At 42.0% G+C, this 26,382-nt stretch overlaps 1 protein-coding gene across 2 annotated transcripts; it reads right to left on the minus strand.

The window, feature by feature from the left end:
* Positions 1-589: 589 nt before the first annotated feature.
* Positions 590-25,642, minus strand: LOC121627758 (myotubularin-related protein 7-like). 2 transcript variants are annotated; one of them, XM_041966804.1, is made up of 14 exons: positions 25,385-25,642; positions 24,351-24,476; positions 15,958-16,120; positions 15,667-15,824; positions 11,380-11,508; positions 10,963-11,097; positions 10,702-10,834; positions 10,395-10,504; positions 9,678-9,803; positions 9,462-9,511; positions 8,571-8,771; positions 5,817-5,951; positions 5,333-5,459; positions 590-3,489 (listed from the first exon to the last, which is right to left on the minus strand). In XM_041966804.1, the coding sequence occupies exons 1-14, from the start codon at positions 25,406-25,408 to the stop codon at positions 3,115-3,117; spliced, it is 1,992 nt and encodes a 663-aa protein (XP_041822738.1). In that variant the 5' UTR covers positions 25,409-25,642; the 3' UTR covers positions 590-3,114. The 2 variants fall into 2 exon arrangements, with proteins under 2 accessions (XP_041822738.1, XP_041822740.1); XM_041966806.1 differs by having other exon boundaries at positions 3,302-3,489; positions 5,281-5,459.
* Between the last annotated feature and the right edge of the window lie 740 nt (positions 25,643-26,382).

Below are 26,382 nucleotides of genomic sequence, written 5' to 3' on the forward strand. Positions count from 1 at the left end.
AAAAAGTTGAAAAATCATCTTGTCAGTGCTCTCTGGTGGACACAGTATATAATGGTGACACTTTGTAAATGGCCTCACATATCTTTGGCACTTCTGCACTGACATCTTGTTACTTATTGACCAGTGCATAGATATTGATGTATCTGCAAAAAGCTAAAATTGTTGATGTATCATATGCATTCTATATGGATGTAAATGTGTTAGTCAAACAAACCAGGTGGAGGTGTTCTTGTTGTCAAAGGAAGACTCAGTGCTGAGAATCACAACACATCGTTCAGTCACACCAGGCAAACTGTGAGCCCAGAAGCCTTTACCATTCACATGGATTGAAAGAATTTAAAATTGCACGTGTTTCATGAGCTTCATCAAATCTGGTCATGAAATCTGCAGGTAAAACCTCTGCATTTTTCCACAGACTGTTTATCAGCAAGGGCTTCATCTATCAGCCTATCAGCCCTGTCTCATGTTGATTGGCTCTGTGACGAACCAATGAAACAATCATTTTAAGTATTCCAGCGTTCTAACAATTCAAAATGTTTTTTCATTGAACTGAATGAGGAAGAATGTGTCAGACCCAGTATATAGCAGTTCTTTCCCTTTGACAGTGCATTTATTGGTCATTCACATCAATGGATACAGAACACACAAACATACGTATGCACCACAGATTACGGTGAAATGTACAAGTTAAGAGGGAGAGGAGATCCCAGGTCTTACAGCTCCTCAGATTCAGTCAGTGTTGTCACACACAGCAAGCAGCAGGGTGACATTTGTCATCATATACTGGGTGATGTTCTTTCACCTTCTTATATGTGCATGTTGCCACACCAGCCTGGACCAATGACCCAAACTGTTCTACAGCTTTAAATTAGGAAGGTTTTTAAAATATAGCAACAATGGAAAGAGGTGAGTTTGAGTTGCTCATATGACATGACTTCTAAGACCATGTTCTCCAAATGTGTGGTTAAAAATGAAGCCACATGATAATCTGTGCTCTTTGCTTCTTTCTTCAATCCCACAGGTGGTTCTCACTGCTCAGCACAACTGTCTGTAGCTTTAAGATGCACGACTCAGTCAGATGGGTTTGGTTTACAGTGCACAGTTTTCTTTACGGTCTGTCCGCCCACATTAAAGAAGCAGTACATGGAGCCACAGCAGGTTTTCTTTGTCAGCTTTAAATACACTAACATAACACTGTGCTCCAATGAGTCATTCTTCCATGATAAACACTAAATATGCTTGTTTGAATATTGAATGCACTTTACCACAGAGATCCCTCTGGACAGCGCAGAGATCAGAAAACTAAATCAAGGGTTTGTTCTTGCTGTTGGTAATTCATGTAAGTGGGAATGTAATCACCTGAAAGGACACAACCTACAAGTTCTGAAGTTGTTAAAGCACACGTCGATTAAACACAGGCTATATAATGACTTCTGAAACATTCACTGGATTTCATGATGTACACTTTCTCATGTGGAGGATTCAGTCAGGGTGGACATCACGTCCTCTACAGTATACTGAAATGTGACAACAACAAAAAAAATGACTTTAAAATAATATATTGCACACAGAAAGACAAAAAAACACTGTATTCCAGCATTTGTTGTAAACATTAATATTTTTGTTCTTGTCGTTTCCTGTTCCATCTTCATCTAATCTAACCTAATGACCAGTCATTCAAACAATGTCAATCTCACTTGATACTGTCAATCTATGACATATTCTCTTCCTGTTATACTTTTATAGCTGCGAGAGCAAACTATTTTTAAAAAGAGCCTTTGGAGGATGATCTTTGAACTCTCTGGTTTCTAATCTAAACAAAATGTATATGTTTTATTCAAACTCTCAGAACCTAAACACTAGAGCCCTCGTGGCAGATTTGTGTTGAATAGAGTGATAAGGTTTTGGACAAGTTACAAGGGAAGAAATAATTGAAGACTTGAGTGCAACCAAAGACAAGGCATCATGTAAGTTCAGACAGACAAACTGACAAACTGAACCCATTTAGGCTGTCGGCTCATTGGCCCCCCCAGTGTTTAGACTACTTCATGGAACATTTCACAGTTTCCCAAGCAGCAACTCCATTTCTGTTCTTCATTCAGCACTAAAGCTCCAAATGAGATAATGAAGGGCTGATCCAGGGTCAGGCTAAAGACCGTCCACATTTAAAACCCCTCAAACTCACTGCAAACATTGATCTGCTTTCCTCTACATGAACATGATCATTTTCCAGTGAAATAATGTTCATGTGACTGAATCAGCTTCTAATCCTATACATACTATATATTATATTACTGTGTTAGCGTACTTTACTAGTGGCCCCTCAGACCTAACTTGATGCAAACTGTTGAACCTGTATGCTACATCTCAAGAAGATATGACGTCTCAGACAGCAGGCTGGTTTTGGAGCACAACTCTCTGCTGCTTCCAGTGTGAAGTTCAGATGTCTGCTGGCCCTACAAAGAAATACCTCGGAGGAAAAACTATTATTACTAGGATCATAATGCATATTATTTTACAGTGAAGAGGGAACACTGAGTGTAAGAAAATCACTCAGCAAATCTTCCACAATGTCGCAAACTATTTAACACAAAAGCATGGACCCAAGCTAAGGTTTGTCAAGTAACTGTGTTTGCTGAACTCTCTGAAAATCTAAACCCCTCATCAAGCCTGCGTCGTACAGTATAAGGCTGGCTTCATGCAGCTTGTAATTTGTCCATCTAACAGTAGAAACAGTGCATTCTTTAAACTAAGTGCAAATGACAGGAATTGAGCCGACCTAAAAACAACATCCACATATAAAAAAACAGCTGCAACATCTGTAACAAAATGTGGAATTAAAAAAAAGTCAAATTAAAACACTAAAATGGCGTCTTTCAGTGCCTTCGTCAAAAAGGTTAAACAGCCAGTAAATTTCCTCCCAAATTCACTGTGACTCCCTTTTAGTCAATAAGAAAACAGGAATAAAATCCAACTGCCTTTCGGTCAGTCAGTAGCCATCTTGAACTCCTCCCCTCCCCTCCAGGTGTTCCAATAAATATTTTGGGGATCTATGGTAAGATTGGTGATTTCCTTTTTCACCTCCCAGCCACGTGGCAGGGTTCCCTTTTCCTGTCAGGCAGTAGTAAAAGCAGCCTCATCTGAGTCCACGTCCTTTTTGTCATCCCCGCCACTGGACGAGCGGCTGCTGAGGTCGGCCACGCCTGACTCCAGGTCACTGCAGGTGGAAAGGTCATCGGGGTCGTGACACTTGAGATGGGTGTGCGGCCCAAGAGGCAGGGTGAGAGCGGGGTTCTTGGTCTGAGCCTTCCGATTGGCTGGTGCAGAGGAGTGTGTATGTCCATTGTCCTGTGCAGGGCTGGTGATTGCGTCTGTGTAAATGGTGGGCGGGTCAGGCCCGCAGTGTCTCTGCCGCAGGTCGATAGTCCTGTTCCTCTTAACCTTGCTCTTCTCCCACGTGATTGGCTTCCCTATCAGGGCTGCTATCCTCTGCAGAGAGAGAGAGAGGACAAAAATACACTTCCTTTAACTGGCTGAGAGGTCTTCCATTCATTTATCAGCGATGTTAACAAACTCTTCTCTCACTGTGAGTGTGTTATGATGTGGGACACCGGTGATCAGAGACAGAACTCAGTCATTCTCATCAGGATCAACTGACATTTATTTGTTGTGTAAAATCAAATTACATGTTTAAAAACTTCTAATGAGGAACCACAAATATTAACACATTTGATTAGTCCTCAATTCTGCAAAAAGATGCCAGTCTGGAAGCACTGGAGTGCATTTCTTTACTAATATACTAAGATATAAAAGTACCCTGACAATTTGATTTCAGGTCAAGTTTAACAGCTGGACACAAGTAAAAGAAAAAGTGAGTCGCGACACTTCCACAGACAGTAACACGTGTCGTGGGGTAACAGTTTGAGTGTTTCATGAGCACGCTCGCTGGTAGTTTGATAAAAACAGAAAAACTGATGTTTTTTAGTTTTTCCTATTCGTTTTGAAATAAAAACATACGATACAACGATTAAGTTTCCACATCAGACTAGTCTAAGCTGTAAATTGGATAGTGGCTTCCAAACTAGTTGTGATGTCACAAATCCTGCTGGTATGTGATTGTGTTAAACTAATGCAGCACTCGTGCTACTCCCTCTGCAGTCTGGTAAGCACCATTAGCTCTTCCATGTTTTTAGGGAGAGATCTCACGTTCCCCTTAATAAAAGTGTATAATGGATGGTTTATACCGCCTCTTCTTGTCCCGTCACTTTGCTCCAGCTCTGCATCCCCTTCTCCGTCTCTTATCTCCACGGGGATCTCCGGCCTTTACACTGAGTGGGTAAGCTGCAAGGTGTAACTGATGTTGAGCTGATAATGTTCTGACTTTGTTGTTGGAGTGGGTGGAATGAGAACTGTAATTATTATTGTTATTGTAGACTTTACAGAGCAGCTGAAGTTATAGGTGGCTCACAGTTAGGTGCCCACGACTATGATCTGGTTTAGTAGTGGTATTAATGCACTGATGAAAAGCCTCAGGGGATGAAACATACTGAAACGGGGGCCTAGTGCAGAAATCTGGCCTTGATGCAGTAGCGGTAGCAGTAGTAGTAGCCTCTCTCCTTCTAGTTTACTTAAGATCCAAAAGTCCAATGAATAAAATCTTTTACTTATAAAGTTAAGACTAAGGGTACAAAAGGATAAGTTGAACCCACTTCTAAGTGCTGTCACATTAAGAGTGTCAGAGGACTCAACAAAAGTGAACCTAGAAAATATAGAATATAGAACATAGAAATTCAGTAATGAATACTTCAACAAATCTGTGGTTGCAAGATTGTTTTTGTACAAAACAACATATTTCTATTCCTCAGACTGAAGTTTCTATTTTGTTCTTATCCTGCCTTATGTACATACATTACATACAAGATAATTGATGTACATTATCAATATTTAGAAAAAATAAAAGTTCAAATTGACTTTGGAGAATTCCAGTTCACAACTGGGAAATACTTGAATGCAACACCTCCAAATCCTGCAGCATGAGGAAATGAAGTTGCCAAAGGCCTGCATGGTTTTCTGTTTAGTGTCCTAACACACTGCTATCTTTTCACAGAGTTTAATTAGGGCAAAAATGGAAAAACTACATTGATTTCAGTTATACTTTTGACAATCGTATTTAAGCTCTCATTTAAACCTCAGAGAGCTTCAGATTCATTTACGAGAGAAGGATGTGGAATAAGGGTTATGGTGGTGTCGTAACAGGGGGTGTCTTTGTGTGTGGTATGCCTTGTTTGGAGCCCGGGTGGTGGTGGTGGTGGACGGTTCCTCCTGGCGGTACCTCCTGATGATTGGTCAGCTCCTCCTCCAGCTGCTGAGACTCCTCCCTCACGGCAGACAGGAAGTCGGCAGGGGACTGGCGAGAAGGCGTCGACTTCTCCATGTGGTTATAAAGACCCTTCCACATTCTGGAGACCAGAAGAGGGAAGAAAATAAAGGAATGATACAATTTTTTTGTAATGTTTTTTGAACAAAATTTGGGTTTGGTATTGGGTATTTGCAGTATCGGGAAAATCATTTTAGAATTTCCAGAGTAAAAAACATGATATACAGATAGACAATATGCTATATTACTGTATTTTAGAAAGGCAATAAATTAATATACTTTGCCTTTTAATGGTCAAACGACATGATTAAACACACATTTTAATTTTAACAAAATTTCTAGCCTATGTACCACTGCATATTTATTAAACACTTCTGAATACATCTAGCTTTCTGTGGCAAATTACAGTCATGTGGCTGTGTTTCCTGCAGTGACTCACTTGAAGCAGTAGGGGGTGGTGTTGGGTCTCAGGACACCCTGACTCTGGCTCAGCTCAGCCTTGTACAAAGGATTAGTGTACTCAATTCTGTCCTTCCACAGCTGAGGCCACACAGAATGACTCCGCTCTCGAAGCCTGTAGTCAAACAACATACACACAACAACCGACAATGCAGTCAGGTAACCAGTGTAAAGAATTTAAAACAAGCATAATGTGTGCTCCCTTTTTGGTGTTAGTCAGCACTCATGCAGCAGAAAAATGGAATTAATTGCAGCTGTATTGTATTCCTTGGGAAACCAGAAAAGAGAGCACTACAGTTAGAAAAGCCTGCATCAGTCTTCCTGTACTGCTCAGAAACAGAAATGGCCTCACTTAGGAGATGTTCTTCAAATGATAAAATTCTGTTTTTGTGACACCTCGCACATGAGCCATGACATTCAAACATGTTAAAGTTAAAAAGAGTCAAAAATCCCTTCTACACTTCTTGCTTCTTGGTTTGGGTTGAGCCTTAGTGTATATACTTTGGAGACCAGTTTCTCTCTCTGAGCCTTTGAACCAATGATCAGTACTACTACTGCTACTGAGCTGTAAAACATTTTGTGACTTCCAAGCCTTTATATTTACAGTACAGTTAATTATAGTTGCTGCGTACCAATGAGTCTGGGTCGGACACTTTAGGAGGAAGATGAAGGAGGAAGAGGAGGAAAATGAAAAAAGAAAGAGGAGGAAAACAAATGGGAAATACCATTAGCAAAACTCTCTGGAACACAATTACCATCAAATTATGAAGTCATATGTCTCTAATTCACACAGCACAATGTCTGAGTAGGTATAAGAGGTTTGTTCTGCATCAACCTTTGCCACCAATGGCACATTGTAATTAAGTTGAGCAACCCTGAGAAAATGTGATTATGGAAGATGGCCATGTGATTTACACACTTAAATAAAGGATAAGACAACATAAGAGCTGGCGTAATGATGGTATGCACTTTAGGTTATGGGTAAATGGTTCAAGTGACCATAGACTCCGATATTCACAAAGAAAAAGAAAAACAAAGAAAAAGATGAAGAAAGAGTAGCACTGCAACTGCTAACTGCAAGAATAGCCGGGCCTGATCTAGCTTAAAGCCTCACCAACCATTTTCCAACTACAAGAGGGTGGGAGAAACATTTGGACAATACTCCAAAGCAAAACTATTGGGCTGGTGAGGCCCTAAGCATTAACCTTTTAGCTACACAGAACGAACCTATAGAGAAGTGTGCAGAAAGGTCACTCAGTAAAGAAGAAGAAGGGGATAATGAGAAGAAGAAGAAAAAAGAGGAAAAGGAGAAAGCAGAGGAAGTCTGCCAAGTCAAAAACCATAGCCAGTGATGGCAAGGCTGCTCACCAGGGTTGCAGGTAGCAACAGATTTCAAATCAGTGTAAAAAATGAAGTTATAAAACCAAATACTGTGAATTTCTGTGCTTCATCTCCACAACATTGAGAGATAGTCTGTAATTTATTTTTACAAAGATTGATTGCTCCATTAAGTGACAAACTGATGTTTAAATATGCTCTATTTCTGTTGACTGCAATAGTACAAATGAGGATGGAATTTAAAAAAATCTCAAAAATTCAGTTTTTAAGATACAGTTCTGACATGTAGCACACTACCTGACATCAAAATTGTGTCATTTATTTTCATGAATACTGGAGATGTATTTAGCGAGAATTTGCAGCAGCTGTTTACAGTAGTATTAACAGTAAAACACTCTGATGCACTAAGGGCTCAGTTTTTGATGATTCAAGAAAATCTGGCAGATCCTTTGTGGAGGATCTGAAGATACAGTGTAGCGATTTTGGTGTCAATTGAACAAAAAATGTGGGAAGGGGTAATTCCTGCCAGCTCAAATAATTTGAACATTTCGGTACACTGGGCCTACTCTTTGGTGAAAGTTGCAAAGTCACAGTACATATGACTGATTTCTTATGAATGTCCAAAGTTTTTGACTTGAGACTTAAGTCTCTGTAGCACAACCATCAAGACTATTAGCCCCCAATACCAGTTGAGGAAGTTTGGCATAGGACTGGACCGATGTGTAAATTTTCTTTTATTTTCATGCATGGGAAGGCAGACTTTGTGGTAAGAAGAAGATGATTGGCAAATACAAGAGCATCTGGCAGCAGAGCTTTCTGGCCCCTAACAAGTGAGTTATTTGGTTCTGTGTCCTCAGGAGACATAGCCACATAGAGCTGAGTGTCATCAACATAGCTGTGAAAAAGATTCATGACACTGCCTGGGGCCAGCTATGTACAAATCAAAGAGTCCTACAACTGAACCTTGTCGTGCCATGTTTTGTGATAAGTACAAGCAACTAAACACTGTGTGGTCTTCTGACACGGAGGAGCTGGGGAACAAACTACAGACCTTCTGATTAGTGGACCTGATCTGCCTCCTGAGCCATAGCCACCCCACATCACCTCATCAATGATGGTTATACTCAGGCAGCAACCTCCAGGGCTGAAAAATGAAGCTAACTCAAAGTTCAAAAGGCTGCAGTTCCTCAAATGGCCACTTGAGGCTGGTTTCAAAAGTGAGTCAATCCCCATAGACCCCCATATTAAAATGCCCAACTTTATAGCAGGAATAAACATGTTTACAGACTGGTAGAAAAAAAGGTTTGGCTGTCTATAACTGATTTCCCCATACATGGCTGCTTCGAGTGAAATTTTTATGAGCGTGTATAGACTGTATGTGTTAAGTCAGTCCTACCTCATATCCCTGCGTTCCTTCTGGCAGTTACCCAGGAAGGTCCCAAACTGACAGGAGTAGACGTGTGCATGTATGGCGATGAGGAAGCGTTCGTTGAACTCAAAGGCACATGGGAACTGCTCGGACAGCTGCCACACACACTCGAGGAACTGATCGATGACAGGAGACACCTCTTTTGGATCTCCATCCAGGTGAGCGTACCTGCAGGGACATAACTCTCTCTCAACCAACCTGTCCATCACACTCCTCAAAAAAATCCAAGTTTTTGTGAGACCAATAATTTATTCAGTTTTGATAAGACCAAACTGAGATAAAATATGCACACAGAAGGACAGACAAAAAAAAAAATTAAGCAATCCCAATTCTAAAGAAATAAGAAAGTCATGTTTCAGTGTTGTAAAGTTCCTCCTACAAAAAGCAATGCTAATGTTCCTAAGTATAGGAATGAGGAACACAAAAGAGCATAAAAATGGAAAAATGAAAGAAAGCTTCAGGAATATATAAGAAACATGTAGATTCTACTTGTATCTGAGCTCAAATGATTAGCTGGTCTAAAACATTAATTACAATAATAACAGTATTTCAATGAGTTTAAGAGGAAGTCCTGCTTATCCACTGCCCAAAACCTTTTTTTCTGTAGTTTTGAAAAGATTATTTTAACTGGTGTGATCCTTTTGAAAAAAGTAAAATACAAAGTTGCTCCCTCATAGTTTTATATTTCCTTTCATCTTCCATCAAGAAATTCAAAAATGCATGAAAAAATATGTAAGTGCAAGGTTGAACTGTTGGAGAATAGCAGTCAGCTATTTCTTACTATGTAAAATACACAAAATCATTGTAACAATATTGCTCTGCAGACACTGTCAGCCTCACTCAGACCCAGTTACTGACCTGTGGGAGAACTTGTGTCCAAAGGAAACCCAATCTCTCTCTATCAGCACCTAGAAGGGAGGGGAGGAAAAGGTGGAAATAGGAAGGAGGGCAGGACAAAGAGGAAAAGGAGGAAGGGAGTGAGGAGATAGAGAGGAAGAGGAAGAACACATCAGCGATAAGAACTGAGGTGGTCTCAGGATGAGAACAAGAGATTGTCAGTATTGTGTGTGTTACCATGACTCCTTTAATGGTTCTATAAAATGGATCCAACAGTATACTGGCCACAGAGCAGGCCTGGGCTGTCCTGTCCCAGCCATCTGAACAGTGAACCAACACACTGACACCTTCATCAGCAACCGCCTGGAGAAAGAAAGAGAGAGAGGGAGGGAGTGAGGGAATACTTTTCACCTTTCTGGTATAGCTTCTAGTTTGGATAGCGATCTCCACTTCTTGCCATAAAGAAATGTTCCACATTTTAAAAGGTTTTCAACTGCTACTTCCACAATAATCATTTGAGTTATTTATGGAGCAGGGGTGGGGAACTTTCCATTTTAATTTTTATACATTCACTTGGTGGCCATTCTCAGTGGTGCCCCCAAATATTTTTCACAGTGGTGGCACACATGGGGAGGGGAGGAGGGTCACTAATGATTGGGCAGCATCTCAGAAGCTTATTATACATGTGCACTGGAAATAATTTTGAAAAAAAATTACATTTCTCAGTTTCAACATTTGATATGTTGTCTTTATGCTATTGTCAATTAAATATGGGGTTTCTGTGTTTTGCAAATCATCACATTCTCTTCCTATTTACATTTTGCACTGTGTCCCAACATTTTTGGAAATGGGGTATAAGCCAATCTGTATCAGCACTGCAATTTGTATTGCTGTGGGAGTGTGTGTCCATCTGAATGCCTGCCTGTGTGTGTGTTTGTGTCCATCTGTACAGACCCTGGAAATGAAGACCCCAGCATCCAATATGGCTTTAATGTGTTTGAGCCAACCAGAGTTCTCCAGCCCCCACAGGAAGTCAGTCATGGATGGAGATCTCATGTCACCCACTGCATGGAAGAGAGAGGTTTACAAACAACACATACACTCCAAGGAAAAAAGTACTATCACAGGAAGTCTGTGCATTTACTGATAGCGGCTCTGTGTGATAACTCAGTGTGTCCCCGTCTCCATCTCAGGTTGTGACTTCATATAATTTTCTCTGCACATACACATACACACGCACACACACGCACACACTTCTTACCATCGATGATTTTCTGCTGGCTGCTCCTCATTACGTGAATGTTTTCGATGCCAATGAACTGCAGCTTGATGTTGGTGTAGTGGTCCTCGTTCTCGTAGCCTTTACCTGCTGCTCGATTTGCCATGGCATTCAGCTGGACACAAACACACATGCACACACACACTATGTATGAAATAGTATTATAACATATATTTGTGTATTTCTATTATTTAGTGCACATATAAGTGTGAGTGTGTGTGTGTGTATGTGTGTGTGTGTTACCTTGGGCCTGGTGTCTACCACATAGATGTAGTCACTGCCAGGGTTGGACTTCATCACAGTCTGCAGCATCATCTCATCCTCCTGACAGCGTCCACTGAAGCCTGACAGTGGCTGACTACACCGGCACACTGCTGCCTATATGAAACATTATCATCACTATCACATTACACATTTTAATAGTACAGACAGTCAAGATTCTCTTGATTTGCATTAGTAGAAAACTAAAAAGCAAAGCAAAAAAAAAAACAAAAACTTGCTATTACTATTCATTTCTTTCCACCATATCATTTTGATGATGTGAACAATTTTGTTGTCTACGCAACTCCTATTTAAAGGATAAGTTAACATTCCAGTTTTCTAAAAAATACATATTCCCATTAGTCTTCCTCTGCATGTGTGCTTGTGCGTCACACTGACCAGTGTGTCCTGGTGGAAGTAGGACAGAGCAGGAAATCGTCCTCGACTCCTAAACCTCGAGCTGCCCACGATGATGGCAGGTGTGGCCGACTTTGGAACAAACAGCTCTGATGGGTACGTATCACACACCTGGGAGGACACACACACACTGTAACATTAGTGACCCCAAGTTAGAGACGCATTAGTTCACATTAGAACAGGGCACTCTTAAATACTCAATTCTGATTGGTCAATCGACAAAATTCAGCGGTGTTTATTTCTCAACAGACGACCGCCTGCTCAGGAATTCCTCAGTCAGAGACTAAAGGGGCAATCCCTTAATGTACCAAGCTCAATAACTAATCACCAGCTGATTTGAGGGGCATAATATGGAGCATTTTCTGGACATTACTTTTAATTTGTTTGGAGAGGACAAAACACTTGACGTGTGGCTGGGGAATGACGTCCACAGCAAAAAAGACAAGAAAAGTAAAGAACAACGCTGGACCAACACAAGGAGCAATATTAAAGCACAAGAGACATGGGGACTCAGAGATTGACCAGATTGTAGCAGGCAGACATGAAAAAAACACCAAGAAAAACACAGGATGGACGATCAACCTGATTGACTGCTGAGTGGAGACAAAACTGGAGACAGATGTTTTAATGTATGAGGCTGAACGCAGAAATCAGCTGCTGCGGGTCTTTTATCCATCAGTACAAAATAATAGAAACCAAACTCTGTCTCCAGCTACGTCTCTCTCAGCTCTGGGATGTCCCGTCACTTCTCAGCATTTGACATGATTTCTCTGAATAACTGTAAAGAAATAAGTTTTCCTGCCTGCCGGCCTGCACACAGTGAGAGGCTTCGCGTTGGGCTTCTATGTCATCCTGTCCTGGTTTATTTCTCCATACATGTGAGTTCCTGTCCACCCCGTATGTGTGGAAGTAATGCAGATGACAGTAAAATAAAGCACTGTGTTAAAGAACAAGGCTGAAGAGGAACATGCCACCCAATGCAACAATGTGGTTCACTGACAATGGAGGTCAACAGCACAGAGCATATAAATATATACTGTTCTTTTAAACACATACATAACTGTTAGTAGGGTCTCTATGCCTCACTGATTTTGGTCTTTTCATGGGATTTGTTGACAGTAACAAAATACTAGTAGTAGAGTACTACCAAGTATTACCAAATTATTCATTAACAAAGTCATTACAAGCTACATATGATATACTCTTTGTCAGCAGACAGAGCAGATGTAAGCAGATGACAGCCCTGGAGGCTCTGAACTCATCTTTGATCATGACAGTGAAACAGAGGAGGATGTTTCTGAAGATGAAGACCATCTTGAGGTCAGTACTGAGTCTGGTGATTCTGATTATGAACCAAATGAGGAAACTGCTCTTCGTATTCATTTAAAAATGGTAAAACACAGTGGTCTTCATCCCCAAATATATGTCAGGCAAACCTGTCTGCAGAAAACATGATGAAGACAGTGCCAGGGCCCGCTAGGATGGCAGTGACTCAGACGTCAAGGCAGCTTTAGAGCTGGTCATGCCCAACTCAATACAGAAAGTCATTCTCAAAATGACTAATCTAGAAGGAAGCCATGTTTTGGGGGAGAAGTGGAAGGAGCTGGATAAAATGCATATACATGCATAATTGGGGGTCCTCGTCCTGGCTGGGGTCTGTAAGTCAAAGGATGAATCAACAGCCAGAGACAGGCAGGGCTGTATTTTGTGCCACAATGTCTGGAGACTTTTCATATTTTCTCCAGAGTAATCCGCTTTGATAATCGAGAGACAAGCTGGCAGCTGTTAGGACAGTGTGGGACAAGTGGGTAGAGCAACTTCCACTACTCTATAACCCAGGCCCTAATGTCACAGTGGATGAAAGGCTAATGGCATCTGTGAGAGGTAAAGAACACCATTGCACTAAATATTGATTGAAATGGTTTGTAATGGAGTTAATAATGAGATATAAACAATGTTGACTGGAATTTTTTGGTTTCTGACACTTTTGGATAATTAAACAAGCCATGGGTCAAACTGACCCAGGAACATCATAGCTGTTCCTGAGAAACGAATGTAACAGGAGGGTTAACCCTAACCCTAACCCCCTAACCCTTCTGAGTAATGTAATACACTGTAGTACTGTGGTGAACTCTGCAGCAAACGCTGGAGAAGAGAGTAAAAATGTCCAGAGACAACCCACGGGAGCTAAGAATAACAGAAGCTCTCACTCACTACATTGCTCTTCATGACCAGCCATTGTGAGTTGTAGTTAAACGGGATTTCTTCCTCTTCTCAGAGTACTGATGTGGGAATCCCAGCCACTGCCACATCAGAGAAATCTATTTACTAAAAGGTGTCGTACCTGTACTCGGTATTGGCAAGTACCCAAATGTGCAGTACTTGTACTTGGTCTGAAAAGAAGTGGTACTGGTGCATCTCTAATTGAGGACATTTCTGTTGGCTGGGTTAGGACTTTTTAATCTGCCCACTCCACCAAGTACAGCGGACTGATTCTTCAGATGGAAGTTCAACTGACAATTCTGCCTGATATCAGGCAAATATATCTGACTTTATATTATTTAATCACTCTCCACTTACAGGAAAAAAAAAAAAAAAAAAAAGAGCAATGGATAGCCACATGCATCATCATGTTAAAAGCCTTTAAGCCGTAACTGTTCTCTGGATCTGCAGTTTCCCCTCCTTTTTGTCCTTTTGTGTCTTTGTCTTTCCTCCCCCCTCTGTCTCTCCATGGGTGCATCTCATTTCTCTTAATTGTCGTGTCCTCGCTCGGATTGGAAGTGACTAACTAACTAACTAACTAACTAACTAACTAACTAACTAACTAACAGGGTGTGGCTGCAGGTCTGGCCCTCCCCCTCTTCTGAGCACACCTGACACCAATCATTCAATCAAGACCCACCTGCTGCCACAGGATATAAGCACAGGCTTTCCAACCAGTATTTGTTGAATTGTCTCTTTACTGAAGTGGCGACAGTTGTGACTCTCGAGCTCTTCCACGTACCTTTTGCTTGCTTTGCCTGCCTGTCCTCTTCCCTGACTTCTGTTCCCTGTGCTCAGGTGCCTACGCCCTGTCACTTTGAACTGTGAGTAGTCTGGAACTGGATTCCCTCTCAATCTGTTCACCCTCCGCCTACTCATCAGCTTCAGTGTGTGGATCTCCCAGATTCCCCTGTTGAACGTTTCTGGAACTTTCATTAAACCCATTGACTCTTCACATGCTCCTGCCTCTGTGTCTGTGTCTGACGTTTCAGCATTTGGGCCCGTTTACTCCTGATTTAAACCAAACAATAACTCCAAACAGCATCAGTTTCTCCTCTCTGTTCAAACTCGTGTGTTTGAAGCAGAGAGGAGAAAATGATAGTGGAATCAACTGCTATCATGTGTGGTTGCAATGAAAACACTTTGAGGGACAAGTCTGACAAACACTCTGGAAACATGCTTACTGGCTATTTTGCAGAGAGTTAGATGAGAAGATTGATAACACTCTCATATCTGTACATTAAATATAAGATAGCAATCGTATGTTAGCACAAAAAACTCAACAGGGAAACGGCTAGCTTAGTTCTGTCAAAAGTTAACACAGTTTATCTATGAGCATCTCTAGAGCTCACTGCTTCATGTCATTTGTGTAAACAATGCTGCTTTGCAGGAGATTATATGCCAAACTATTGCACTTAACAGGAAAAAAAATGTAGACAGCTACAGACCGCAGAGTACATTAGAGCACCAGCTGTAATAGACCACATTGGCACAGTGGCAATTTTAACGTCACCCTCAGGGTGGGAAGCTTCAATGCTGTTTTCCAAGTATAATGTCATACTGCTGTGTTGCGGGTTGCAAGTCATATAAACGTAGGGAATGTGACAAATCCTTACCATTTCACTGCTTCCTGATTGATCAGCAACTGAAATGAAACTGGATGGTGAAAATCCAGAGGGACATCTAGCCATTTTTCAAGGTACAACAACATATTAACAATGATTTGTCAAATAAGACCTAGAACACAGCACTGCAACATTAATGTGGTGATAACAGCATTTGGGCTTCCCACCCATGTGGTCTACAGAGGTAGAACTTGACTTCAACTGTGTTTTATGCAAGAAGTAGCTTTCATCTCTAAAACTACCACCCAGCATAAAGTTATTCCTTATCTCTTAAAAAAACATTTAAACTCCCCAACTGGCTCATTGTCCTGCTCTTCCTAAAAACACTTCGATGCCTGACTCTTATTTCTACACCAGATGCACAAGTCACAATTAGACTGACCCTGAATTCACTGTTGGCCGCTGTAGCGACCCACAGGTTATTAGGAACTCCCATCCTCTTGTAGTCGGCCATGAGATCTATGAAGTTCCAGGACTCCTCTCTCTCCTCTTTGTTCACACTGGGATTAAAGGACAGGCAGTACAGCTCACTGTACTTCTCTGAGAGAGGAGAGGAGAGAGAAAGTCAGTGTGTTAACACACCTTTTCATGTCACCCTTCCAGACAAGTGTTGATGTACATTAAAAAACTTGAACACACATTTAGGCATTCGCACACATGAATACACACACACCTGGTCTTGACAGCCTGACCAATGAGGTATGGATGTCAAAGCAGTCTCTCTCCTGTGGAATAAGGATTTGGAAGATCCGGAAGTCCTTACAACGCAAGATCAGCTGACTTCCCGCAGGGATGGTGGGTGGCCTCTCCACACTGCTCACCATGCTGTGCAGCACCTGAAATGCACAAAGGTCACATTCCAAATCTTTTAAATTGCATCTATAGGGGCATGTCAATTCTCTTAATTGTTGTTTCCTCGCTTCTTGCTTGAACCAGAAGTACTCGTGGTCCGCCATCTTGCTGGCCGTCCCAAAGCTCTTATGTCTGCTCAGAGGTGCGGGGATCGGGGAGCGAGGAGGGATCTCGGATGAGCCATGAGCGACGATACATGAGTGCATCCTTCCCGGAAGTCTTTCAGCTGAACAATATGAAGACTCCGCCCCCACAGCCGGTACATTTGAAGGAGGTGGTGGACAGCACAGGAGAGAAAACAACTGGCACGGGTGGTTAATACTGCACAGGGCATCGTGGGCTGCCCCCTTCCTGACCTAGACTCTATATATGATGCCGGGTCAGGATCCATCGCCACGGACCCCAGCCATCCGGGCCACAGACTGTTTGTACCTCTACCATCAGGAAAGCAGTACAGAAACATCCGCACCACCACTAACAGACTGAGGGACAGCTTCTTCCCCAGAGCTGTCAGAGCTATCACCCCCAGCAGCCCCCCACTGCAGTGAGAGACTTTGAGAACTGTGAACCACTACACACCGCACTTTACACCTACACCTCCACCTTCTGTGCACTTAACATTTAAGTACACACAAACGTAACTAAATGGTCAGCCATTTGCATTCAGTATATACATTTTAGTATATATCAGCTGCTGTTGGCACATTTCACTGGTATATTTTATTGTTTAGTATATTTTCATTCTGGTATATTTTTAATTGCATTTACGAATATTTTTAGTGCATGTTGGTTTATTTTATTCTAGTATCTTAATTTTATTTTAGAATCTTTCTTTCTTATTATCTTCATTGACATGTCATGCTCAATGACAATAAAGAATCTTGAATCTTGAAGAATTGATACATACTTATTTTCTAGTGCTGGAGACTTTTTTTCTACTAATGTCAATATAAGTGAATGTGTCTAAGCAGTGTATTGAAGGCGGGGGGTGGTGGGGGTGTGAATATAACGGTAAATGCAGCAGTTCCAGCTGTGCCGCATCATCAGAAACAGACAACGCTTCACGTGACGCTTCAGAGGAAAGATTTTTCCTCTCTCCTTGCGTGGTTTCCTTCGTCTCTCCATGCATCCTCAGTGGGCGGGACAAAGAGGCATGGAAAAGACACAGGCAATTTCAGAGAATTGGTATGTACACCATGTTTCCCTCACTTGTGCCTTTTCCTTGCCTCTTAGTCCCGCCCACCCAGGATGCACACCGACACATGAGGAAACCACGTGAGGAGAGAAGAAATGAGGAAATACGTTTTTAGAGAAATTAAATGTCCTTTTCTCTAAAATGTCATGTGAAACTGCTTTCTGATGACAATGGCAGCTGATCACAAGCACAGGAAGAATTTATATGGCTAGAATGTATTTATATCATTTGTTTTTTTGCATATGTGATGGCTGATTTTCTAAGGAGGAAATCATTATTTAATATTCCAGAATATGATTATGGTGTCTTTTAAACACGAAATTATTTATTAGGCTACATGTTTCAGGTACATTAATTTATGTCACTCATACCCCCAACACTCATCAGCTTCACATGTGACAGAATGGAAATGAAGAGAAATGTTTCTTGCTGACTGACTGACCAAGTCCTGTGCTCTCTCTGACTTTAATTGTATCCACAATAAAAGTCAATGTGGGAAATGACAGATCATGTAAAGAAAAATCTTTCTCATAACAGAAGAACGTTGTTTGTTGTTGTTTTGTTGATCAGACCTATAATTAATATTTGTATTAAGAAGAACAACCACCAACCAGACTGTAGCGGGAGTACCAGAGTGTAGCATCACATGCCTCACGGAGATGATGATGAACGGATTTCATCTGCTGAGAGTGGACAGGCGAGTGATGGAGACCGGTAAGAGGAAGGATGGGGGCATAGCAATGTAACCCAGGGCACATCAGTGTAAAGGAGCAGCATTGCACGAGAGACATAGAGCTGCTAGCTGTTAGCATTTGGCCATATTATCATCGCAATAACTGTGTGCCCCCCAGGCCCTCCTCCTCATCTCTGGAGATTTCAATAATGCTTCCCTGTCTTCACCTCTCTCCAAGTTCACCCAGTATGTCAAATGTCACATCAGAAATAATAAAACACTGGACTTACCTTGGCTGCTTACAGCCCTCCCCCCACTGGGCCATTCTAACCACAACCTGGTTCATCTACTACCTGCCTACATAACTTTGGAGATTAAACAACAGCCAACCATTAGGCATGTGAAGACATGGTCAGAGGAGTCCTGTATGACACTGAGGGACTGCTTTCAGTCCACACAGGGAGGACATGGACAGTGGGACAACATGCATCATGGACACATCAATTTCTGTGTGGACAACACTGTGCCTACCATGAGGGTCTGTTTCTACTCAAAGCCCTATTGAATGGGAAGAAGAGGGTTTGACTCTACTCCTGTTCCCTCCCCCACCCACCAGTGTCCAGACCAGATGGCGTTACCTCTCTGCACCCCCTCCCTCCCCCCTGGAGAATCCCTGACACCGGCAGCTCCCTCATCGCACCACTTCACCCACTCCACATTACAGACCACTGACCCCTCCCCCAACCTCACTCAACAGGAGCCCCCTGGGGAAGGAGCTCAGGAGGATGAGAGCGAGGAAGGCTACTGGCCCTGATGGCATCAGCGCCAGACTGCTCAGGGACTGTGCAGATCAGCTCTGTGGAGTTGTTCAGCACGTCTTCAACATGAGCCTCAGCCTGGAGAGAGTTCCTGCCCTTTGGAAAACTTCCTGTGTGGTTCCAGTGCCAAATACTGTGCATCCTAGAGAGCCCAACCACTTCAGGTCGGTAGCCTTAAGTTCCCACCTGATGAAGACCCTGGAGAGGATTATACCTAACCATCTTTGTCACCTGGAGAGCAGCGAGCTGGCCCCCCTACAGTTCGCATATCGACCTCGCATTGGTGTGGAAGATGCAGTCATCTACCTGCTCGATCACTCTTTCCCACCTGGACAGCACTGTGAGGTTTATGTTTTTTTACGATACAGCCATCGTTGGATGTGCATCACAGGGCAACGATTTGGAATACAGGGTAGTCATCATTACCTTTGTTGACTGGTGTGGACTAAACCACCTGCACATTATTGCCAGCAAGACTAAGGAGATGGTGAAAAGTGAAAGTGAAAGGACCACAAACTACACAGGTGAACATCCAGGGAAGGGCCAAAATTTAAAAAATGGATCCGTACCCACCATGTGCAATTTCTCTCAAACTGCAATTCTCCTCAATTTTTTGGCAGTATATTTTTTATGGCAATATTTTTCATAGTTCTTTTGTACAAAATGTACATATACACTTACTGGCCACTTTATTAGGTACACCTGTCCAACTGCTCGTTAACACAAATTTCTAATCAGCCAATCACATGGCAGCAACTCAATGCACCTACTGCAGATCAAACTGAGCATCAGAATGGGGAAGAAAGGTGATTTAAATGACTTTGAACGTGGCATGGTTGTGACAGGCTGGTCTGATCTACTGGGATTTTCATGCACAACCACCTCTAGGGTTTACAGAGAATGGTCCGAAAAAGAGAAAATATCTAGTGAGCGGCAGTTCTGTAGGTGAAAATGCCTTGTTGATGCCAGAGGTCAGAGGAGAATGGCCAGACTGATTCGAGCTGATAGAAAGGCAACAGTAACTCAAATAACCACTCGTTACAACCGAGGTCTGCAGAAGAGCATCTCTGAACACACAACACGTCCAACCTTGAGGCAAATGGGCTACAGCAGCAGAAGACCACACCGCGTGCCACTCCTGTCAGCTAAGAACAGGAAACTGAGGCTACAATTCACACAGGTTCACCAAAATTGGACAATAGAAGATGTACAACGTAAAAACGTGGCCTGGTCTGATGAGTCTCCATTTCTGCTGCGACACTCAGATGGTAGGCTCAGAATTTGGCGTCAACAACATGAAAGCATGGATCCATCCTGCCTTGTATCAGCGGTTCAGGCTGGTGATGGTGGTGTAATGGTGTGGGGGATGTTTTCTTGGCACACTTTGTGCCCTTTAGTACCAATTGAGCATTGTTTCAATGCCACAGCCGACCTGAGTATTGTTGTTGACCATGTCCATCCCTTTGTGACCACAGTGAACCATCTTCTGATGGCTACTTCCAGCAGGATAACACACCATGTCATAAAGCTCGAATCATCTCAGATTGGTTTCTTGAACATGACAATGAGTCCACAGTCACTAGATATCAATCCAATAGAGCACCTTTGGGATGTGGTGGAACGGGAGATTCGCATCATGGATGTGCAGCCGACAAATCTGCAGCAACTGCGTGATGCTGTCATGTCAATATGGACCAAACTCTCTGAGGAATGTTTCCAGTACCTTGTTGAATCTATGCCGTGAGGGATTAAGGCAGTTTTGAAGGCAAAAGGGGGTCCACCCCAGTACTAGCAAGGTGTACCTAATAAAGTGGCCAGTGAGTGTGTGTGTGTGTAGTCAACTTTTATTTTATATTTTTTATTCTGTTTTTATTCCTACAACTATTGCCTGCTGCCTGTAACACCCAAATGTCCCCGGCAGGGGATCAATAAAGTTTTATCTTATCTTAGCAACAGATTTGTAACTAGATGGTGAATCAGAAAAAAAATAAAAAATGAAAACTTTGGAGAGATACATGTGAGTTTTAGTTATCGGTCTTCACTTTGGTATGAAACTCCAGTGATGTCGTGATGTATCAGATCAGTTCAATCAGCTGCAGCGTCCAATCAATAACTAAGGGGTGTGGGGGGTGTGTCAGCCATGTGTATCCTCACTCATGGCTCCTCAAGAGATCTCTCAGAGTGAAATAAGAGCTTTGGGACTGTCAGCAAGATGTTGACCAGAACGACTTTCAGTACAAGTGAAGAGTAAAAAAAATTATTAATAAGAGACTTTGGGTATTCTTTATCCAACCTGAACTGAACACACAAAACACACACAATGCTCCATTTTCCATTAAATCATAGTGCAAGTGCAGAAGTTGGCAATTAAAAACCAAAACCAGCATTACCATGTGTCATATTGTGTAACTTGCCTTGTGATTTCAAATATACAGGAAGGGATGTCAACATCACTTTATGGGGAAGCTCCTGAGCTCCTCTCATAACACATGCTGTGTGGTTGTGGTGAAGGAGAAGTAGACGTTAATTGTTCTTTCTTCCTGTAAATCCAGTCTCTTGGGTGTAATCTGACAGCCCTGGACGTCTGTTTTATCTTGTCAGGTCAAGAAGGATGAAGCAGTGTCCTCCACCACCTCCTGCATGAAAGGGGGGCCATCCTCCTTGGGATACTGAACCCCTGTGTGAGTGTGTTAATGCCCTCAATGGGCCGATGGCCTAGCACCCGTTGCGTAAATGGGTGAACGCAGGCTTGTGCTGTAGAAGTGCCTTGTGTGTTTGTCAGATTAGAAAAAGCGCTATATAAACACAGTCCATTTACTGGGAAGATATTCAGACTGTTTTTGCACTAATGTGTTTTTTTGTTTACTTTAGCCTGCTATCACATACATGAAATACCTTGTGCAATATTACATTCTCACTCTCTTTAAAAACTCAACCTATGCATATATATTTTTATTCTACTGTGCTGTGCAATAGAGTAAACACTGTACTTAATCCAAACCCACCATGTGCAGTTTCAATCCATGTGTAATTTCTCTCCAAACTCTGCAAATCTCCTTAAATTTTTGGCAGGATATTTTTATGGCAATAGCTCTTATAATTCTTTTGTGGCAATATACTACTTATATATATATATATATATATATATTTTTTAATTTATAGTCTTCATTTTTTGTATAAAATGTACATATAGTCAACTTTTATTTTGTATTTTGTGTTTTCTACTCTGTTGTTATGTTTCCTACTTCTACTGCCTGCTGCCTGTAACACCCGAATTTTCCCGACTGGGGATTAATAAGCTTTTATCTAATCTTTTCTTTCAACATAAAAAAATGAACCTTCCCCAACTTTCTTGGTGGTCTAAAACAGCCTGTAAATTAATATTTACTTATACTATCATATACAGTGATCCCTCGCTATAACACAGTTTACTTTTCACGGTTTCGCTACTTCACGGATTTGCATCATGCATTGTGTTCTGCATTCTGATTGGCTAAAAAGTCACTCCGCTTCTTCTCTACCTGTGCGTCAATAACGTTGCAGTTTAATATGTACACGTACGTAAAACAGCTTGCCAAATTTACATTACGTACGTGCAAATTCTCTTGCAATTTCGAGTTTTGCCTATCTCTTCTCCCGAACAAACACACCTGCACCGCGGGCTTCCAAAGAAGAAAACACTGCAGAGCGGAGTCAGGATGCAGCGGCTCAGTCTGAAGAGCAGTGAAATACACCTGAGTCACTATTTGTCCGACTGTACTTTGTATTTTTTTCATAATCATTTTTAATTTTCTCCCGTTTAATCCAATTACTCGGGTCGCGGTGGGCGGTGCTAATCTCCACAATTTGAAGCCTTCTGTTCACATCGATGATTAAAATTATTATTTGACAGTACAGTACAGAAGTTATTTGTTGAAAAAAACGTTTCTAAAGTACTTTTATTTGTGAAACAAATGCTTGAGCCTGTAAAATGGTTTGTTCTTTCTTTTCAATGTATAATAGAGTATTTAATTGTATAATAATTGTAAAAAAAATAAAGGTTTCTACTTCACAGATTTTGCCTATCACGGGTTCTTTTTGGAATGTAACCCACGTGAAAAACAAGGGTATACTGTACCTACAGTCTGGTTCTGCTCAAGGTTTCTGGCTGGTAAAAGGAAGTTGTTCATCGCTGCCATCATCATGCTTGGTATATGGAAAGCAGAGATAGAGGTAGACAGGGTCGGGGTGGGGGGTATAGTATAGGGGAAGATAGTAGGACCACAGAGACATGGTCATCACCTTCAGGACAGGCATGGATACCTTGTGTTAGTGATGGGCCTCATTTCCCATACTGCCTTGTTTTTTGTTAGTGTTTGTAACGTCTCTGTCTAGTCTAGTGAATTTCTCCATTGTGACATTAAAACGTTTTATCTAATCTAATCTGTTGACAACATGGTGGTTTATGTTAGTATCTGTCATTTTTATGCTGGTTTATACTTTTAACCATTAGTGAGGTGACTGGTATATTTCATGGCCCCAGTTTTGGCACAATTTGATACTGATGCACTGCTGCAATAGAAAAACCAAACTGCAATAGAAAACTGAAAATCATAAGTCAACAACATAACAGTAGGTTCTACATGGGACATGAAGCCCTGGCTCCCAAGGAAAGGCCTGTGCTTGAACCATTAATGCACAATGATCTGCTCCCTATACTTTGTTGTTCTTTGGGAGTTAAAAAAATGGGGGATTTGTGCAAGATTGACCCAGCCATTTGGGTCAGTATTGGACCAATAGTGTCAACACACTCCAGATGGAGCAGGATTATGGGTCTATAGCAGGCACGTCCAATCTATTCCATGAAGGGCTGTGTGGCTGCAGGTTTTGTTCCAACCAGTCAAGAGGTCACCTAACTATCAGCTGAGTCCAGCCTGCTGTGCTCCTCCTTGGTTGGAATGAAAACCTGCAGCCTGCAGCCAGATATGCCTGGTCTACAGTCTCTGCTTTGCAGCCTTAGGAGATACTGCTGTTGGTGCACATCACTAAATGTAAGGTAAAAATGTATTTTGTCCTGTCCTGTTTAAAACATTTATGAGTATGTCAAGAAATAGGCAGATATTCTGTTTCTGGTAGATATATGGCTGGAGAATATTGGAAAGCAGGTTATTCAGTGTCATAGGAACAACAATCAAGAGTAACACTGGGGTGTTAGTGTTAGTATTATTAGTAGTATTAGTTAGCAAATCGAGAAAAAAGCCAAGCTTCACTAGAGGGGAAGCTATTCGAGATCTCAAGCAGGAGAAAACCATTAATTAAAGGACATGGTCTAGCATTTGGTATCTAGTGGTGAGGTTGCACAATGCACCCAACTGAATACCCCTTGCCTCACCCCTCTCCAAAAGGCCCTCTCGAGAGCCAGTGTTTGGTTTGTCCATTCTGGACTACTGTAGAAACACGACAGTGCAACATGTCAGGGTCCATGGAAGTGGAGTCGCTCCTCCATAAATACAAAGCGCTCGTTCTAAGGTAACCAAAACACAGCTTACCCACGTCTCCTTGCGTGTCTCAGGATTGTTCTCTACAAAGATGGTGTGCGTGGCAGAAAGGTAGAGAGTCCCAATGCTGGCCTTTCTCTGGCCTGACGAGCGGTCCAGAAGACGCACATTTTCCACCTACCGGTGTCACAGACAAAATATCAGAGTAGGAAAAATACACAGATCAAACATGACAAAGACGTCGGAAGATAACATACAGCATGTTCTTCACTCTGCAACACATGCACGTAAACACAACACAGATTATTTAATTGCCATAACAGCTCACAATATCCTCTGGCATGACTCAACAGATTACATTGTTCACTGAGCTCAAATTAAAGTGTGTCTGAACATCAAGGTCACTCAGCAACTAATGCTCCTGTATGGGATGTGTTTGTATGGAACAACAAGCGTGTATGCTTCTGTCAAGTGTTTGCACGTAAGCGAAGGCCATGAGGATCTGTTACTGTAATGCATGCATCATTATAGACTCTAGATACTCTTCATGTCCTATTATCTCAGACCAGATGAGGATGATGAGGAAATGAGGACTGGGTCCATGTGAGGCCTGTGAGCCCTGGCAGACAGGAGGAAAATGGTGGTTACCAGCACAATGCTACGTCATGGTTGGGCAGATGTGAAAGGGCAGAATATCTCGATTATATTACACACCAGTATTAACATTTCATTTGTAATTAAAAAATAATAACTGAACGTCTATGGAGCACATGAGCATCTTACTGCCTCGTGCACAGGTGTGTTCGTAGACTATCAGGGATCTACTATCGAAGACATGACGTTAGCTTCAGAGGTTTTATGTTTCTTGAATAAATTGGACAAGTTTTTGTCCATCAAAAGACAAACTGGCCGGCACTGCCTGCCCGCCACATACTGCTAACATGATGTCCGATGTCAGTGATATCAAAGAGCGTCTTCCTCACAGATGCCTCACATACGTGGATCCAAACTGTGGCGAGTAACGGGCACAGACAGAGGTGGGATGCAGAGATGCACATGGAAATGCAGGCTGTTGTTCACGTTACCTTGGGCGTCCGGATGTGCTCCATCACTGACAACCAAAATGGTGGAGATGAAGAAAGAGGAGCCCGACGTGGTTTGTGGTTTTTACCGTCAGCGGTTATATTCCTTGTTTCACGTCAGCAAATGAGGTGTATTCTTCGTGGTTGCTGTTCCGGATCTGCCCTGGAATATTTTCCATGATGTCCGTGCCCCTGTTTCCCGGCTTTGTTTGGGTAAAGTGAAAGGAAAGGACTCAACAGCACCACTGCCAGTCATGAACGGCGGCCGAGCTCCCTCTGTCCCCGGGTGATGGTGACGCCGTTAACAGTTGCGGTGCTGCGTACACCACTATCAAGTTAATGGTAGTAAAACACACGGCCTCCGGATGTACCTTTCAAAATAAAACCTAGTGCATTGGGAGGGAAATGTTCTTGAGCCTTAACAGAAATGGAATTCCGATATGTTACATGTCATAACTAAAGCCCCATTTTCACAAGCGTGTATATGGCTAACCACAGCCAACTGCTCAGAACGTTTTTACGTAAAAACAGAATATTCTAATATTTTGTTACTAATATCCTGTATCAATTTAAAACGTTTTCTTTATTTTGAAAATTAGGACTTAACGTCAAATCATTTATTTTCGCACACTTGATACTGGTTTACAGCTCGTGCCAAGAGCGTGCCAGTGAGCTCCAAGGATCACCTGCAACTGCACGTGCGCAGTTCCACTCTCTCTGACTTGTCTTTGAACGCACTTACACATCATATATACCTCTGCACAGGTACATGCATGAGAATCAGAATTTTGATTTTGCCATTTCATTTCCTACTGTACATCACATCTTAAAACTCTGTGATAAACTAACTTTTTGACGGTTGTGTCTCGTTTCATACTTTGTGTCATGTTGGTGTTCACTTATTAGTTTTTCACTGTTTTATAAATATATACTTTACACTTTATTGGCAGTGAGGCACTTTATCAAAATATTTCTAAATTAAGTTTCTTAACATTGCAAAG

Source organism: Chelmon rostratus, chromosome 3 (assembly GCF_017976325.1).
Source record: "Chelmon rostratus isolate fCheRos1 chromosome 3, fCheRos1.pri, whole genome shotgun sequence".
NCBI lineage: Eukaryota > Metazoa > Chordata > Actinopteri > Chaetodontiformes > Chaetodontidae > Chelmon > Chelmon rostratus.